The following is a 16112-nucleotide window of genomic DNA, read 5'->3' as shown; positions in this document are numbered from 1 at the left end:
GAATACCTTTTTTGTATTTTGGATGTCGGTATCCAGGATACCCACATTCAGGGTTCTGAAAGGGGCTAATAAATAGTGAGACTATAAAAAAACGTAAATGCAAAGAGGAAGAGAGATGCCACTAGGTAGTGACATTTTGAAGAGTACATCATGTACTGGCATGCTAAAAGGACACAAAAGACAGTTTGTGTCCACAGTTTTTCTTTGGGAGCCAGAAGCTTAGAGTCCGGGACGTGTGGCGGGAAGGGTTCTGACAGACAGCTTCCCTGTGTGATCACTGCTTTGTACTGGGAGCCAGTTGAGGGAGTGGAGAAGGGTAAATGGTAAATGGTGCATTTATATAGCGCCTTTATCCAAGGCGCTTTACATAGATTGTGCATTACATTCACCCATTCACACACCGATTGCAGCGGAAGCCATGCAAGGTACCAACCAGCACATCGGGAGCAATTTGGGGCTCAGTGTCTTGCCCAAGGACACTTCGACATGTAGACAGGAGGAGCCGGGATTCGAACCGCCGACCCATTGGATCATTGGACGACCTGCTCTACCTCTTGAGCCACAAATGGGAGAGCCACGTGAAAAACGGGCTGGTTGAAGACCAAACGTGCTGCGGCATTCTGGATCATTTGGAGGGGCTTAAGTTCACAAGCCGGGGAGGCCAGTAATACAGTAGTCAGGTTTTGATATGACTGGATAAGGAGCTGGGCTGACTCCTGGGTGAGGAAGGGTCAGATCCTTCCAATGAGTGGCCCGTCAAAGAAGAAATGCCACCCGACATTATTTTTAATTGGCTTCATGGTGGCGCTATAACAGGCAGATTCACGTTTTGCTCTTGAACAGTCAAAATGATTTTCCTTGGATTCCTTCGATTTATACGCAACTCCCCAAATAAGCCACACCATGTTGCGTTTTCATTTTATTTTATTGTTTTAACTTGCCTGCTGGCTCACAATAAGCTGGGTTTGGTAAGAGGTTTTTCTTTTTTTTAACACGGCTCTCTAACAAACCCAATAAACAAATGGGTATTGTACAGTAATAATATAATAACATTTTGAAAGAAGAAGTAGAAGAGATGGATGATACATTTGGACATCCTGTACTGTACTACAGTGGTTCCCCAACTTTTTCATGTCAAGGACCCCCAGTTTGACATGCATTAGTCTACGGACGGCCATTTTAACAGCGTTTCTATCTCTGGGACCCCAATGTATTATTGTAAAATCAATGTTAATTTTAACTCTGAGAGTGTACAAATGGAACCAAATGGACCCGTGAGGGTCCATTTGGTTCCATTTGTACACTCTCAGAGTTACAGACCCATAAGGGTCCATTTAGTTCTAAACTATCATTTTTTACAATGATGCAGTCTGGCATTATGTCACAAACAGTATACATACAAACAAACCCATCCCTCCCTCCCAGGACCAACGATGTCACGAAAAGCATACCTGTCCAAACCAAATCGTACCCTTCAGTTTACAATGCTGGACCATTATGTTGTCATTTTCCTCTTTTGCTCCCTGCAATCTCGCCATTGACATTTCTAGGTAAAAAGGTCAGAGCCCATTGGCGAAATACATGGAGGTTTCCACCACGTAAGTGACCATCCACTTATCCGCTGTTAAGCCAGCAAAGAAACATTTAGCATTTAATTGTATTGCTCAGAGACACTTTGACACATACTGAGCCAAGGGTCGAACCGGTGACCTCTCTCGTTTCCCAGAAGGCCTCCCTAGTAAGTACCATCCACCCACTCAGCTACTGTCCCCCGCATTCATGCATTTACTGATGAGCCAGTCTAAGCCAAAGGTTGACTGTGCTATCAATTGAGGAAAGTGCTCAGATCAGATTTCAAGATTGCTTTAGTAGAAGGAGGAATTAAATGTTATTGACCACGCTGGCCTGTACCAGGAACACCTGCCGGTTATTGCGTGTTAGCGTGTACGTAACTCTTCTCTCTTGCAGATTCACCCGCGGATTGTTCAATAAGTAAAACATAATAACATATTGCACATGAATTAATCCAAATATTGAAATAATAGTCTGTCTGTGTGCTTACTTTTCCATGCTAATTAATTCAACCTGAGGTATGCAAGTGAACTGTGAATCGCCCCTAGAACAGACAGACAGACAGACAGACAGACAGACAGACAGACAGACAGAAAGAAAGTCAGATTGAAGTATATATAGTATTGTAGCTGGGCTCTGGGCTGTATTCTAAAATGTTACCATATTAAGACAAACACGGCCATGTGGAATCTCGCACACACGCACGCACGCACGCACACACGCACGCACGCATTCTGTCAATCTGTCATATACGCCTTCCCAATCACAATATCCTGAGGTCCATTCTGGCCTTTATTATTGTTAGCTGGCTGCGGTGCCAGTGTTGAACTCAGCCGGTCCTGCCCGTATGCCACGTCGTACAGACAGTAATCATTTCGTAAACATCATTTAATCAAATCAAACCAAACATATCGTTGCTGTCGTGTGCATGGAAACCTTATCCAAAACCCTTCCTTTTCTATTAGTAACAAAAAGTTGTGTGCCTTTACTTTTGTACTCCAAAATATTTTGATTCCAATACTTTTGTACTTTTGATCAAGGATAGTTTTAATAGGCCTACATGATATTTCTACATTGTGGCATTGCTACTTTTACTTAAGTAAATATAAAAGAAATGGAGAATGTTTTCCACCACTGACCATGTTCAATCGAAGCAATCTACAATAACCAGGCTGACTAAAAGTCCATCGAACTGGGTTCATCATGATTTCAAACACGTTTGCAATGTCACACTGCCAATAACATGAAAAATAAAATAAGATATATCAACATGCAAATGCAAATTACACATTCAGAATACTGTTGAACCAAATTATCTTCAGATCTGGATGACTGATTTTGATTTATGTTGCTTCTATAAACAGCGTAATTCTTCACACTGATAAAGCCATGATTGCGTTCACTTGCATACGGTGTGGCTGCAACAATATTAGTGTTTCCGCATGTTGGCACTGTATACCGCAAGCTACCAAGATATCACGGTTGTTTGTATAGTGTCATTTGTGGCTTCACAGTCCAAGAATGTGCCATACTTTTCTTCCATGTATTTTATATGCAATAGGTTTACATGCAGGTTTATGGCACAGGCGTAAATTATCAATGGTGCAAAAAATAAACGCTGCAATGCACCGAGGCCCAGACGCTGTGGGGGGCCATGAAGGGGGAAAAAAGAAAAAAAAATGAGGAGAGGAGATGGTGAAAAGAAACCTGCGGGTACCGAGGTTAGTGAAAAGTTGACTCGGTCGCATAAAGAGAAACACCAAGGATTCGTCATTGATGTCACCGACTGACATCCGGAAGTCCAGTCCAGAAGATAACCTAGGAAAAGTAATCCTCACTCTGCAAGTTTAACTTAAAGGAGCATTCAGTGATTTGGTTGATTTGGAAAGTCCCCCTGTCCGCCCCGGTAAGAAGATGTGCACATGCACGCTCTACAGTGGGTGGACACGTGACAGGCCAACAGCACCGACACCAAGGCCCGCCCCAGCTCGATCGTGATTGGCAGAAGGCCCCTCTCTATCCTGATTGGATGAAGGCTGGGCCACCTAGCCAAAAACGAAACCTACGGTGTTTTGAATCCAGGGGTTATCTGGGGACAGGGAGGAACTCCTTATATGGTCAGCACACTATATACTAGTAGGGAGGATTATCACAACAAAACAAAAAAAGAAGTGATATTTGAATTAAGTGAAATCACTGAATATACCTTTAAGTTTTTCCCAAGTGTGTCCGGGGAGGGGGGCTGGGGACTAAACTAAATATTTGCCCCATCCGGGGCCTATCGTGTACCATGTAACCACGCCTGTGGTTTATGTGCTTTTTAGAACTCTCCAGTACGATCCTTTAGACCAGTGTTTCTTAAAATATGTTTTAAGAAACACTTGGATAGGGGCCAGTGCCTATCCAATACCCCTTACTTACTGTACCCCCTTTCTGACATGATACTGACATTGCACTGACCATGACACTGACCATGATCGTACTGAAGTTCTTCATTGCAGTACGTTTGGTATAGGACTCATCTTCACAACCTCCGGCTAGCTTTGGCAAGTAAGCCCTTTTCAAGAACCTTCCCTACAAGAGCCTGTCCTTTGGATTTAAGGTTCAGGAAGCAATCTTAGAATCCGCGATTCTGACCATCTCTCCCCTTCTCCTAACAGAAAACACTGACCAGACTTTGGTCGTAGCAGGAAGCCCCGGACATGTTATCATGGTAAAAGGTTATCAAGAGGACCCTGTATCCCTGCTTTACCAGACAACCTGTACAAACCCCCATTCATAGCGTACAAAGAAACGCCCCCTTTTAAAAGATATTGCTTCCAGCACTCCCCCAAACGTTTCTGTATGGCCCCTATTGAGAAACAAATATGGTCCTCAATCACCACCGTGTTTGTAAGTTTATTTTGACATGTTCTCAAACTTATAACAATCAGAACCATACTGTATTGAAGGTCAAACAGAATACACAAAACTTGTTTTTGAAGTTAAATTGCAATATTATTATCTGACTTAAACTCGATCAACCAAAAGTACTAATTCAATTGAACAATCAAGTTTTCAAAGTTCAAATGAAAATGTTCAATCTCCCGCAAAGTCCCACAGCGTAAAGTTCCTTTCAATGTCTCCAATGAGTCAATAAGTATCAAAAAAGTAATCCCAAAACAAAAGTAATCAAACACACTTTTTTATATCTTAAATCACAGGTTTTCAACTGATTGTGAACGAGGGACCACCACTTAGAATCAACCTGGGGACCACTGTTGTGATGGGTGGGGACATGGGTAGCCCGTCTCCGGACCCCCCGGGGTCCGGTCTCATCGACTTCAAGCGACGTGCTCATTTCAATACGCAATCTGACTTACCCCTCTCCGACGGGTCTCTGCGCTGTGGGTATGACGCTGACATATTCCAAAAGAAGCATATAAGAGCTATAGGAGACAACGAACCCAACGAACCCAACGAACCCCCAAAACGGTCTAACAAACATTAAAAATACTTAACGGCTTCTGAGCCGTTCGCGGAGGGGTCAGAATGGTGAATGGTCAGGTCAAGTAATACATCATCAAATAAAAAGGCAAATCATTGCTCAAGAAGGGGAAAAAAATATATTCCTTACCCAACCTTCAAGTCAGGAGGCCACAGCAGGTTCCCCTTTGTCCAAAAGCTTTGAACTGATTCAGAGCTAAACGAAATGTTCTTTGTCCAAAAGCTCAGAATGATTTCAGAGCTGAACGAAATGTTCCTTGAGCAAACTTTTCTTCTTCAGATCTCAAAGTTTTCCAGCCCCGCACACTACATGTGGCTTATCAAGTTCTTATTCTGGTTTAGTATTGGCCTTAAAAGAGTCTCTTTGACAAACCACCACCAAACACTCTTTCTGATACCTAATGGAACCCCTGGCGCGCCTCACTTCCTGTACTTTTATAGATGTTCCTGGTACCTCACTTCCTGGAACTAATGCTAACATGCTTTTTCCCCACAGCTGCCCCTATTCTCCATATTCAGACCGCAGCCATCTTGCCAGCAAGGTTCCCATAGAGAATCCAAACAGAAAAGTCCTCTCTAATTATATTAAACACTGTCAGAATCACCAACATTGCAGCTGTAGGGAAAGCTTGAATTATCCTCTTTCAATCTGTAAAGTTTTTGTTTAATAAAAATCCACCGTAGACATTTTATGAGCTACTTCCTGTCAAGAAATTCCTTGCAGATGATTATTTTCTAAGTATACTCGTATAAGCGCTCGTTATCAGTAAAGCAACCTCCTGCTGCCTCCTGCATTATAGCACATTCAAAACAGGTTCAAAACAGCATGGGCTGTTGAGTGATAGTCAACCAGCGCTTCCAAACTCCAGCACTTAGAAAAAAATCATCTGCAAGGAATTTCTTGACAGGAAGTAGCTCATAAAATGTCTATGGTGGATTTTTATGAAACAAACACAGATTGAAAGAGGATAATTCAAGCTTTCCCTACAGCTGCAAAGTTGGTGATTTTGATGTTGTTTAATATAATTAGAGAGGACTTTTCTGTTTGGATGAATGGGCTGTCTATGGGAAGTGTCACCTAGGTATCACCTTGCTGGCAAGATGGCTGCGGTCTGAATAAAGAGAATGAGCAAACCTTGTCAACAGAAAATGAATGACCATATTCAGCTACACAAAACAAAACAAAGAATGTCCCGTTCACTACAGTACATTTCGGAGATATTCACCCATATTGTAATCAATATAATTGCCATTAATTGTAATCACCCATTGTCATATTTTCAAGCGACCGGGATCCAATGGAGGGAGCGGAGAAGGGGGGAGACGAGACGTGTGAGAATTTTGGCTGGTTGAAGACCAAGCGAGCTGCGGCATTTTGGATCAGTTGGAGGGGCTTAAGTGCACATGCCGGTAGGCCAGTAAGGAGGGAGTTACAATAGTCAAGTTTTGACAAGACTGTTGTCTGGATTAGGAGCTGCTGACTCCTGGGTGAGGAACGGTCTAATTCGTCGTATGTTATAGAGTGTAAACCTACAGGATCGAGTGACAGCTGTGATTTGAATGAGAGCTGACTGTCCAGGACAACACCAAGGTTCCTGGCTGTCGGGACAGACGTTACCAGGGCGTTGTCTACGGAGATAGTCAGCTCCCGCATAGGGCAGGACTTAGCTGGAAAGAACAGAAGCTCAGTCTTGTCTGGGTTCAGCTTGAGGTGGTTGGAAGACATCCACTGTGAGATGTCAGCCAGGCATGCAGTGATGCGCTCTTCCACCTGGGTGGCAGAGCGATAGAAACAGTTGTGTGTCATCGGCATAGCAGTGATAGGATATACTGTGAGCCGAGATGAGAGTGCCAAGGGATTTAGTGTACAGATAAGTCCAGAATGCCTGCAATAAAGTCTACAGAGGATGGAATACCATGCAGCCTCCAAGCAAAAAACTAAATCATCAATAGTTCTGTGGGTATAATTATATTATATATTATGTATACACTTAAAAACACATAATTCAATTGATTTGTCTTTTTTTAAAGATATTTCTTGATACAGTAGCTTGACAAACAGCAAGGTTTGTGGGATCGGGACTCGAACGTGCCTGTACCGCGGCCCAATGTATTTCTCTTTGTTTATTGAATTAGGCAGGCACATTAATCAAGATATCGCCACAACTATAGACACCACAATGTAAATGTAGTGAAAATAGCACTATTGCCAAAAAATGTTAACCATAGTTTATATTCTGAACTGTAGCATCAGTAGTGGATATACAATAACACACAATGCATGGGATAGTATTGCTGATGTTGTGGGTTTTTATTTCAGACTGTAGGTCTGTCACAATTATTACACGATCGCCTAATCGCAATCATTTGAGATGATATAGTTATTTTCCTTGTTAAAAATGTCCATACTGTATCTTTTCAAACTTGTTCAAAGATTGTGGAAATAGCACATCTACATGTTCAAATGTGTCGCGATGCAATGCATTTTGAGCTTGTAAATCGTCTATTTCCACAATAATTAAAGGTAGGGTAAGTGATTTTCTTCCGTTACAATAAGTGTTAAAAAGCTCTATATTGTGATAGTACTCATTGCTATAGAATCTAGAGTGTTTGTTCAGCAACAGGAGTCTCCATGTCTCTCCAGCTTTTTATTAAACACATTTATTTTCAGGTCAGTATAACAATCAAATCAGGATAGAGAACTCAGTCAGGATACAGATTAAACAAGTGGAATTGTAAGTGTTGAGTTGACACAAATATATGAGCAGACAAAATGGAACTGGAACACTATACAAAAAAATGAGATGAGAAATGGCAACTTTCTTCTGATTTGCAAAGAGCTGGAGAGACAGACCCCTGTTATTGAACAAACACTCTATAGCAATGATCAGAAAACAGTGATTTGACTTTTAAACCAAAAACATATCACGTACACTACCTTTAATCAACTTAAACATACAGAAAAACATTTGTTTATGAAGCCTAAAAGCCCCAAAGAATGCAATTTGTTCAATGTTCAGGGGCGGCAGTGGCTCAGGCAGGGGTAGAGTGACCGGATGGAAACCGCAAGGTTCCCAGTTCGAACCCTGTGGGCTCCCACAGAGTTAGTGTCGAAGTGTCCTTGAGCAAGACTCTGAACCCCTAATTGCTCCCAATGTGCAGGTTGGTGCCTTGCATGGTTTCCCCCGGCATCGGTGTGTGAATGTGTGTGAATTGGTGCATGTATAATGCACAATCTATGTAAAGGTGTGTGAATGTGTGTGGATGTAAGGTATGTAAAGCGCCTTGGATAAAGGCGCTACATAAATGCACCATTTACAATGTTCAATAAATTAAAGGGTAATTTCACAGCTGGAAGAAACTGTAATCACTCAATGTTAACAGTATTTGTAGTAGATAACACTATCACAATTTGAAAATTGCACTCATATGGCCATAAGTCTTACTGAGACAACAGTCCAGGAAGGAAGTGAGAACACATTTTCATGACAAATTTTGGTCATGAACATGTCGTCATGACTCAAATAATAGAAACACATATTACACACGTTAAAAACACCAGGAAAGTGTTTCTTGTGTCCTATAAACATCAACCCATTTTGGGCGGGAACCCCTTTTGTTGTTTTAAGCATTATGTTATTCTTTAGCTATTGAAAAATAGCAGATCTACAAGCTCATAGCGCACCACCGAGTGCCGCGCTATGAGCTTGTAGGTCTGCTATTTTTTTTAAATCGTGAAAATGTAGTGCAAATCTTTGAATATTCTTTCAGAGCAAACATTTTTAACTCAAATCTTTGCTTCTGGGGAGGTCCCTGGAACAACAATTTTCAGATGGGGGTCGGCGGCCAATCACATATAATCTTGGGGGTCCTTGACATGCAAATGTATGAGAACGACTGACACAGAAACATGAGGTTTGTTCAGAAAACTGTCAGGATTTAGGAGGCATTTGTAGAATCGTCCTCAGGCCTAAATGGGTTAAAATAAGATCTGGTTGCAAAAGGGGTGAAGTGGCCCTTGGGGTCAAATGTGTACCCTTGGTTGATTAACTACTTAGCAAGAACAGAATAGAGCAGGGGTTTTCAACCAGTGGTCCGGGGACCACCCGTGGTAGTTGAGTACATTCCAGGTGGTCCCCCTGCAGCTAAATGATGGGTATAGTTGGTAAACAAACGGACCAAATGGACCCTTAAGAGATCTTTAACTCTTGAGAGCGTAAAATGAAACCAAATGGACCCTATAGTCACCCTAATGGGTCCATTTGGTTTCATTTTACACCTTCAAGAAGAGTTCAATATTGTTAAACATCTGCGTTACTTAATTTACAAAGACATCTACGCAATTAGAGAATGTAGAAGAACTGTAATTTTGATGAATGTTTGCCTGTTATCTCTCAGCATGGAATCCTATCCAACGATAAAAAAAATATGCTTTAGTTTTATGTCTACGAGGCTACCGCTCATCAAATGGTGGTCCGTGGCGTGGCTCAAATGCCGAATGAATAATGGGCCTTGACATGAAAAGGGTTGAAAACCACTGGAATAGTGTGTGACTGTGTGCGTGCGTTCCTAACATAATGCATTTTGAGCTTGTAAATCGTCTATTTCCACAATTAAAGGTAGGGTAAGTGATTTTCTTCCGTTAAAATAAGTGTTAAAAAGCTCTATATTGTGATAGTACTCATTGCTATAGAATATAGAGTGTTTGTTCAGCAACAGGAGTCTCCATGTCTCTCCAGCTTTTTATTAAACACATTTATTTTCAGGTCAGTATAACAATCAAATCAGGATAGAGAACTCAGTCAGGATACAGATTAAACAAGTGGAATTGTAAGTGTTGACACAAAGATATGAGCAGACAAAATGGAACTGGAACACTATAAAAAAAAATGAGATGAGAAAACTTTCTTCTGATTGGCAAAGAGCTGGAGAGACAGACCCTGTTATTGAACACACTCTCTATAGCAATGATCAGAAAATAGTGATTTGACTTTTAAACCAAAAACACATCACGTACCCTACCTTTAATCAACTTAAACATACAAAAAAACATTTGTTTATATGAAGCCTGTTCAATGTTCAGGGGCGGCAGTGGCTCAGGGGTAGAGTGACCTCCCAGTCCGAACCCTGTGGGCTCCCCCAGAGTTAGTCGAAGTGTCCTTGAGCAAGACTCTGAACCCCTAATTTTTCCCGATGTGCTGGTTGGTACATTGCATGGTTTCCCCCGGCATCGGTGTGTGAATGTGTGTGAATGGGTATGTAAGGTATGTAAAGCGCCTTGGATAAAGGTGATACATAAATGCACCATTTACAATGTTCAATAAATTAAAGGGTAATTATTCCACAGCTGGAAGAAACTGTAATCACTCAATGTTAACAGTATTTGTAGTAGATAACACTATCACAATTTGAAAATTGCACTCATATGGCCATAAGTCTTACTGAGACAACAGTCCAGGAAGGAAGTGAGAACACATTTTCATGACAAATTTTGGTCATGAACATGGCGTCATGACTCAAATAATAGAAACACATATTACACACGTTAAAAACACCAGGAAAGTGTTTCTTGTGTCCTAAACATCAACCCCTTTTGGTGTTTTAAGCATTATGGTATTCTTTAGCTATTGAAAAATAGCAGACCTACAAGCTCATAGCGCGGCACCGAGTGCCGCGCTACGAGCTTGTAGGTCTGCTATTTTTGAAAAAACGTGAAAATGTGGCGCAAATCTTTTAATATTCTTTCAGAGTCATCTTTAACTTAAATCTTTGCTTCTGGGGGGGTCCCTGGAACAACAATTTTCAGATGGGGGGTCGGCGGCCAATTACATATAATCTTGGGGGTCCTTGACATGAAAATGTATGAGAACGACTGACATATAGAAACATGAGGTTTGTCAGGATTTAGAAGGCATTTGTAGAATCGTCCTCAGGCCTAAATGGGTTAAAATAAGATCAAAAAGGGGTGAAGTGGCCCTTGGGGTCAAATGTGTACCCTTGGTTAATTAACTACTTAGCAAGAACAGAAAAGAGGAGTGGTTTTCAACCAGTGGTCCGGGGACCACCCGTGGTAGTTGAGTACATTCCAGGTGGTCCCCCTGCAGCTAAATGATGGGTATAGTTGGTAAACAAACGGACCAAATGGACCCTTAAGAGATCTTTAACTTAGTGCGGCGGATAACCAAACCAATTGTGCAATTTATGACTAAAGCATGAAACTTTCAGAATATCATCTACACACCCCAAGGTTTGATTTCAGACGTGGAACCACTTTCTGACTGACCTCTGGTGACCTTGAGGAGTCATTGACCTCAGAATTGCATTTTTGCAAGTTTTGCTCCATTATTTTCCACTATAATAATTTATTATGTTTGTTAAATGGAAGTTTTGTCCTAATGAATGACAACTTAAACCCCAATAGTCTACAGAAATGGTGAATCATGTCAACTTTTATGATATAAATGTTATGACATTGTTATAACATTAAAAAACATCTAGGAGAGCGGTTAAGCTCATATATGGAAGGTATTGTGCATGTTATGACTAAAGCATGACACTTTCTACAGTGTTTATATATACCATGAAGTTTGTTTTTAGACGTGGAAACACTTCTGAATTTACATCTGGAAATTGTCAGAGGCTGTACACATTTCGGGCTGTCATACCATGCTGTAAACCACCATAGGGCCCATGTTAAACCCAGAAATGTTGTTTCCTTTAAACTTTTATGATTAAAATGTCATCTATAGGCTGGCAGATGATGATTGTTTGCTAAAAGTTATATGTTGGACAATTTGAGTAATTAGCATAATGAGCAAATCAATTGCTTAATGAGCAAATTAACTGGAAATGGCTATCATTTTGCATCCATTTAACTTCGAAAGGTGACGTAAGAGTCAAAGTCTATGTTTGTGATATCCAGAAATTCATCTGTTATTATGGTGGTCATACACCCTTTCTTCATTAGCATAATTGGCATAAATTATGTAAAACATAGGTACAAATTAGGAATTAGCTATAGAGTGTTATTGCTTTTAGTCAACATATCAAGGTTGTTTTAGAGTAATCTATATTCATCATCTATATTATGTTACATAAATTAATCTCTTGCCATAACTAAATTATGAAATTGTTCCTCATTTGCATAATTTGCATAAAGTATATAATAATTCGTCTTTCGGCCTATTTTATGACAGTGGAGTGACGGGGCAGCAGTGGCTCATGAGGTAGATCGGACGTCTTGGAATCTGAAAGCATGGCATGATGCACACTCTGATGTCATGCATTGGCTGCATTGGAACATTGATGAACATGTCTGTGATAAAAGCAGGCATCGAGTGTTATCAGATTTACTCTCCTACCCTGTGAGAAAGTACAATGCCTACCTAGTCTCTCAATACAGTTCCTGTTGGAACTTCTACAACCCATTCACAAGAAGGATGGCTATAGCTGAATGAGCCACCTGGGAAACAGAAGGTCCCAGGTTCAATTCCAGGCCCCGGCAATGTGTCGAGGTATACATAAGCAAGACCCTTAATCCCCAACTACCCCCTGACCTCAAAGGTCTGACGGCCTTGAGCAGCAATAACCTAATTGAAGCAGAAAACAGAATTTTCCAATATGATTAATATATGGTCTAATACACAAAGATGAAGACAAAGAAGATGTAGAGGCTGAAGGGAATGAGGAGAGAGATGATGAAGATAGTGGTAAAAGACCATTGAGTGTGAGGTTGTGGTTCTAAGTGAACTCACTAGTGCTCATTATGGTACAATGTTTGTCCACTCAGTCTGTGTCTCAGAGTAGGGCTGTGGACAGTTCAGAGACCTGCCTACCGGTGACATTGTCGGTAGGCAGGTTTGTTCATTTCGAACATTTAAATGCTTTAATTTGATTTTGTATTAATGTGAGAACAATGACTTCTATAATAGCTAACTTTCCAAAAATATAAATTCTTCAGTTTATATTCGCTTGGATTCTCCATCGATGTCACTGGTAGCAAGTGTTATGACAGAAATGGTACCATATTATCTCCCAACAACTCCTTAAACTCCTGCCACCTGGTAGGAGGTTTAAGAGTATCCAACAGTTACTTCCGCCAAAACATATGAACCCTGAACGCTCGCCATATACTGCCCCCAAAACCAAAATCATGAGATGAATAGGGCGTACAGTAGCATTGGCAGCCATTTTCGGGTTCCATCGTTCCAGACCCCATTGTTTTTTCCCTTAGAGATTTCTACGAATATTTATATAAAAAATGAATAAGCCTATAGAATCAAGCCATCCAGGACCCTACTGAATCATGACGATAAAACATTTGATTCTGTGATTTCTTTTTAAATATTTAATTATATAATATACAATAGCCTTTGTTTTGAGGTTTTTTCATTTGTTTTTCACAGAATTTATGGTCATTAATTACCAGGATCCTGGATGGCTTGATTACATAGGCTTAGAATGATTGATATATATATATTGTTTGGAAATCTCTATATGTGAAAAATGAATGGGGTCTGGATGGATGGAACCAGAAAAAGAATGGAGTCTGGATGGATGGAACCAGAAAATGGCCACCACTGCTATGCCCTATAGCACCTTTGAATATACTGTAACGATATTCATTGGATATAAAAACCAAACAAACTCATCAATCAAGTCTTTTCTTCCAAAAAACTTAAGACCAATACAATAATGTTAAAATAACGACAACTATATCTTCTGTGGTTCTTGTCATTTTTTACTCTTTGCTGCCACAAGCTCCTGTGCAGCTTTCTTGGCTTTGACCATCTCCGCACCAATTCCTTATACCTCTTCATACAGTCCTTTTTGTATCTGTATGAAGAGCTGCATCTTTATTTTATTTTGCTAGCACTGTAGAAAGTGTCATGCTTTAGTCGTAAAATGCACAATACCTTCCATATATGAGCTTAACCGCTCTCCTAGATCTTTTTAATGTTATTACAATGTCATAACATTAAATCATAAAAGTTGACATGATTCACCATTTCTGTAGACTATTGGGGTTTAAGTTGTCATTCATTAGAACAAAACTTCCATTTAACAAACATAAATAATTATTATAGTGGAAAATAATGGAGCAAAACTTGCAAAAATGCAATTCTGAGGTCAATGACCCCTCAAGGTCACCAGAGGTCAGTCAGAAAGTGGTTCCACGTCTGAAATCAAACCTTGGGGTGTGTAGATGATATTCTGAAAGTTTCATGCTTTAGTCATAAAATGCACAATACCTTCCATATATGAGCTTAACCGCCGCACTAACTCTTGAGAGCGTAAAATGAAACCAAATGGACCCTATAGGGTCCATTTGGTTTCCTTTTACACCTTCAAGACGAGTTCAATATTGTTAAACATCTGCGTTACTTAATTTACAAAGAAGTCTACGCAATTAGAGAATGTAGAAGAACTTTTTTAATGAATGTTTGCCTGTTATCTCTCAGCATGGAATCCTATCCAACGATAACAAAAATATGCTTTAGTTTTATGTCTACGAGGCTACAGCTCATCAAATGGTGGTCCGTGGCGTGGCTCAAATGCCGAATGAATAATGGGCCTTGACATGAAAAGGGTTGAAAACCACTGGAATAGTGTGTGACTGTGAGTGCGTGCGTGCGTTCCTAACATAATTCACAAATTACAGTCCAACCGGTGATCTTGCGTGCTTCACTGAACTCTTTCCGAAAGATTGATCCCAGGGGTGAAGCCAGGCAGGCATATCCTACAACCCATGATCATGAGGAACGCCCTGCGGAAGGACCGGTTGAAGAAGCCGTATATGAAGGGATTCAGAGAGGAGTTGCTGTACGCTATCCAAGTGATGGCCTCCCAGACGGCGCCCGGGGTGCCGTGCTCCACGAACGGGTCCACGATGTTCACCGTGAAGAACGGGAGCCAGAACAGAAGGAAGACGCCCATGATGATCCCCAGGGTCTTGGCCGCCTTCCCCTCCCTCCTCATGGCGTTGCGCTGCTTCTTGCCGGAGTCTTTGGTCGCGCAGAAACGAGACGAAGCCATCTGGCTCTCCATGGCGCTGATCTGCATGGCCTGCCGCCTGGCCGCGCGGTAGATCTTCCAGTACGCCACCAGCATGACGGCCATCGGCAGGTAGAACGCCACCAGGGAGGCCATGACGGCGTAGACGCGGTTGGGCACCAGCGCGCACACGTCGTCGGGCAACGAGACGTGCGCGAGGCCGATGGCGTGGAGGCCGAGCATTATGGGCCCGAAGGAGATCAGGCTCGGGACGGCCCAGCAGACCACGATGAGGAAAGCCACGCGGCGCGGGGACATCTTTAACGGGTAGACCAGCGGGTTGCAGACGGCGTAGTAGCGGTCGAAGGCGACGCAGCAGAGGTGGAATATGGAGGCGGTGCTCAGCATCACGTCCAAGCTCGAGTGCAGCCGGCAGAAGAGCGCCCCGAAGAGCCAGCAGCCCTCCACCGTCCGGATCATGCTGTAGGGCATCACCAGGAGGCCGACGAGGCAGTCGGCCACCGCCAGGGACAGGATAAAGGTGTTGGTCTGTGACTGCAGCTGCTTGAAGCAGGCGACGGACAGGACCACCAGGAGGTTGCCCACCACCGTGCAGACGATGGTTAACGTGAGGAGAGCGTACAGGAGCAGACTGGAGACGGGGTTCCTCATCGTGGAACAGGGCCGAACATGGTCGCCGTAGGCAGATGTGTTGGCATGCAGCTCCTGCCAATCCACGCTGCTGTTATCCAACATGGTCTCCTTATCGGAAAATCTGTCAAAACACACACAGAGACACTTTGTTTTACTGAGTCCCTTGGCCTGCAGCTTGCGGTAGTAGGTCTGGAATTCTACCAGTGTTTATGGTAAAACAACCTGATCTGAGATAAACAAAATAGCTCCCAGGATTCCGGCTCCATGTAAATTCCTGTTGTAAATAGTTGATTATAGTAGCCTACATTTACAAACTGTTTGTTTGATTTCGACATGCAAATCTAAATAACTGCTAGATGATCATCACCCAATTGATAGATGATCGCCTTAAAGGGGCATTCCACTTA

General features: G+C 41.9%; 1 protein-coding gene across 1 annotated transcript; it reads right to left on the bottom strand.

The window, feature by feature from the left end:
- Positions 1–14742: 14742 nt before the first annotated feature.
- Positions 14743–15807, bottom strand: LOC306921365 (5-hydroxytryptamine receptor 4; the record flags this gene model as incomplete). Its single annotated transcript, XM_079498476.1, has 1 exon — positions 14743–15807. One exon carries the CDS (start codon positions 15805–15807, stop codon positions 14743–14745), a length of 1065 nt encoding a protein of 354 aa, XP_079354602.1.
- Between the last annotated feature and the right edge of the window lie 305 nt (positions 15808–16112).

Source organism: Electrona antarctica, assembly GCF_951216825.1.
Source record: "Electrona antarctica genome assembly, chromosome: 4".
Classification (NCBI taxonomy): Eukaryota; Metazoa; Chordata; class Actinopteri; order Myctophiformes; family Myctophidae; genus Electrona; species Electrona antarctica.
This window is presented reverse-complemented; position numbering and strand designations above follow the sequence as displayed.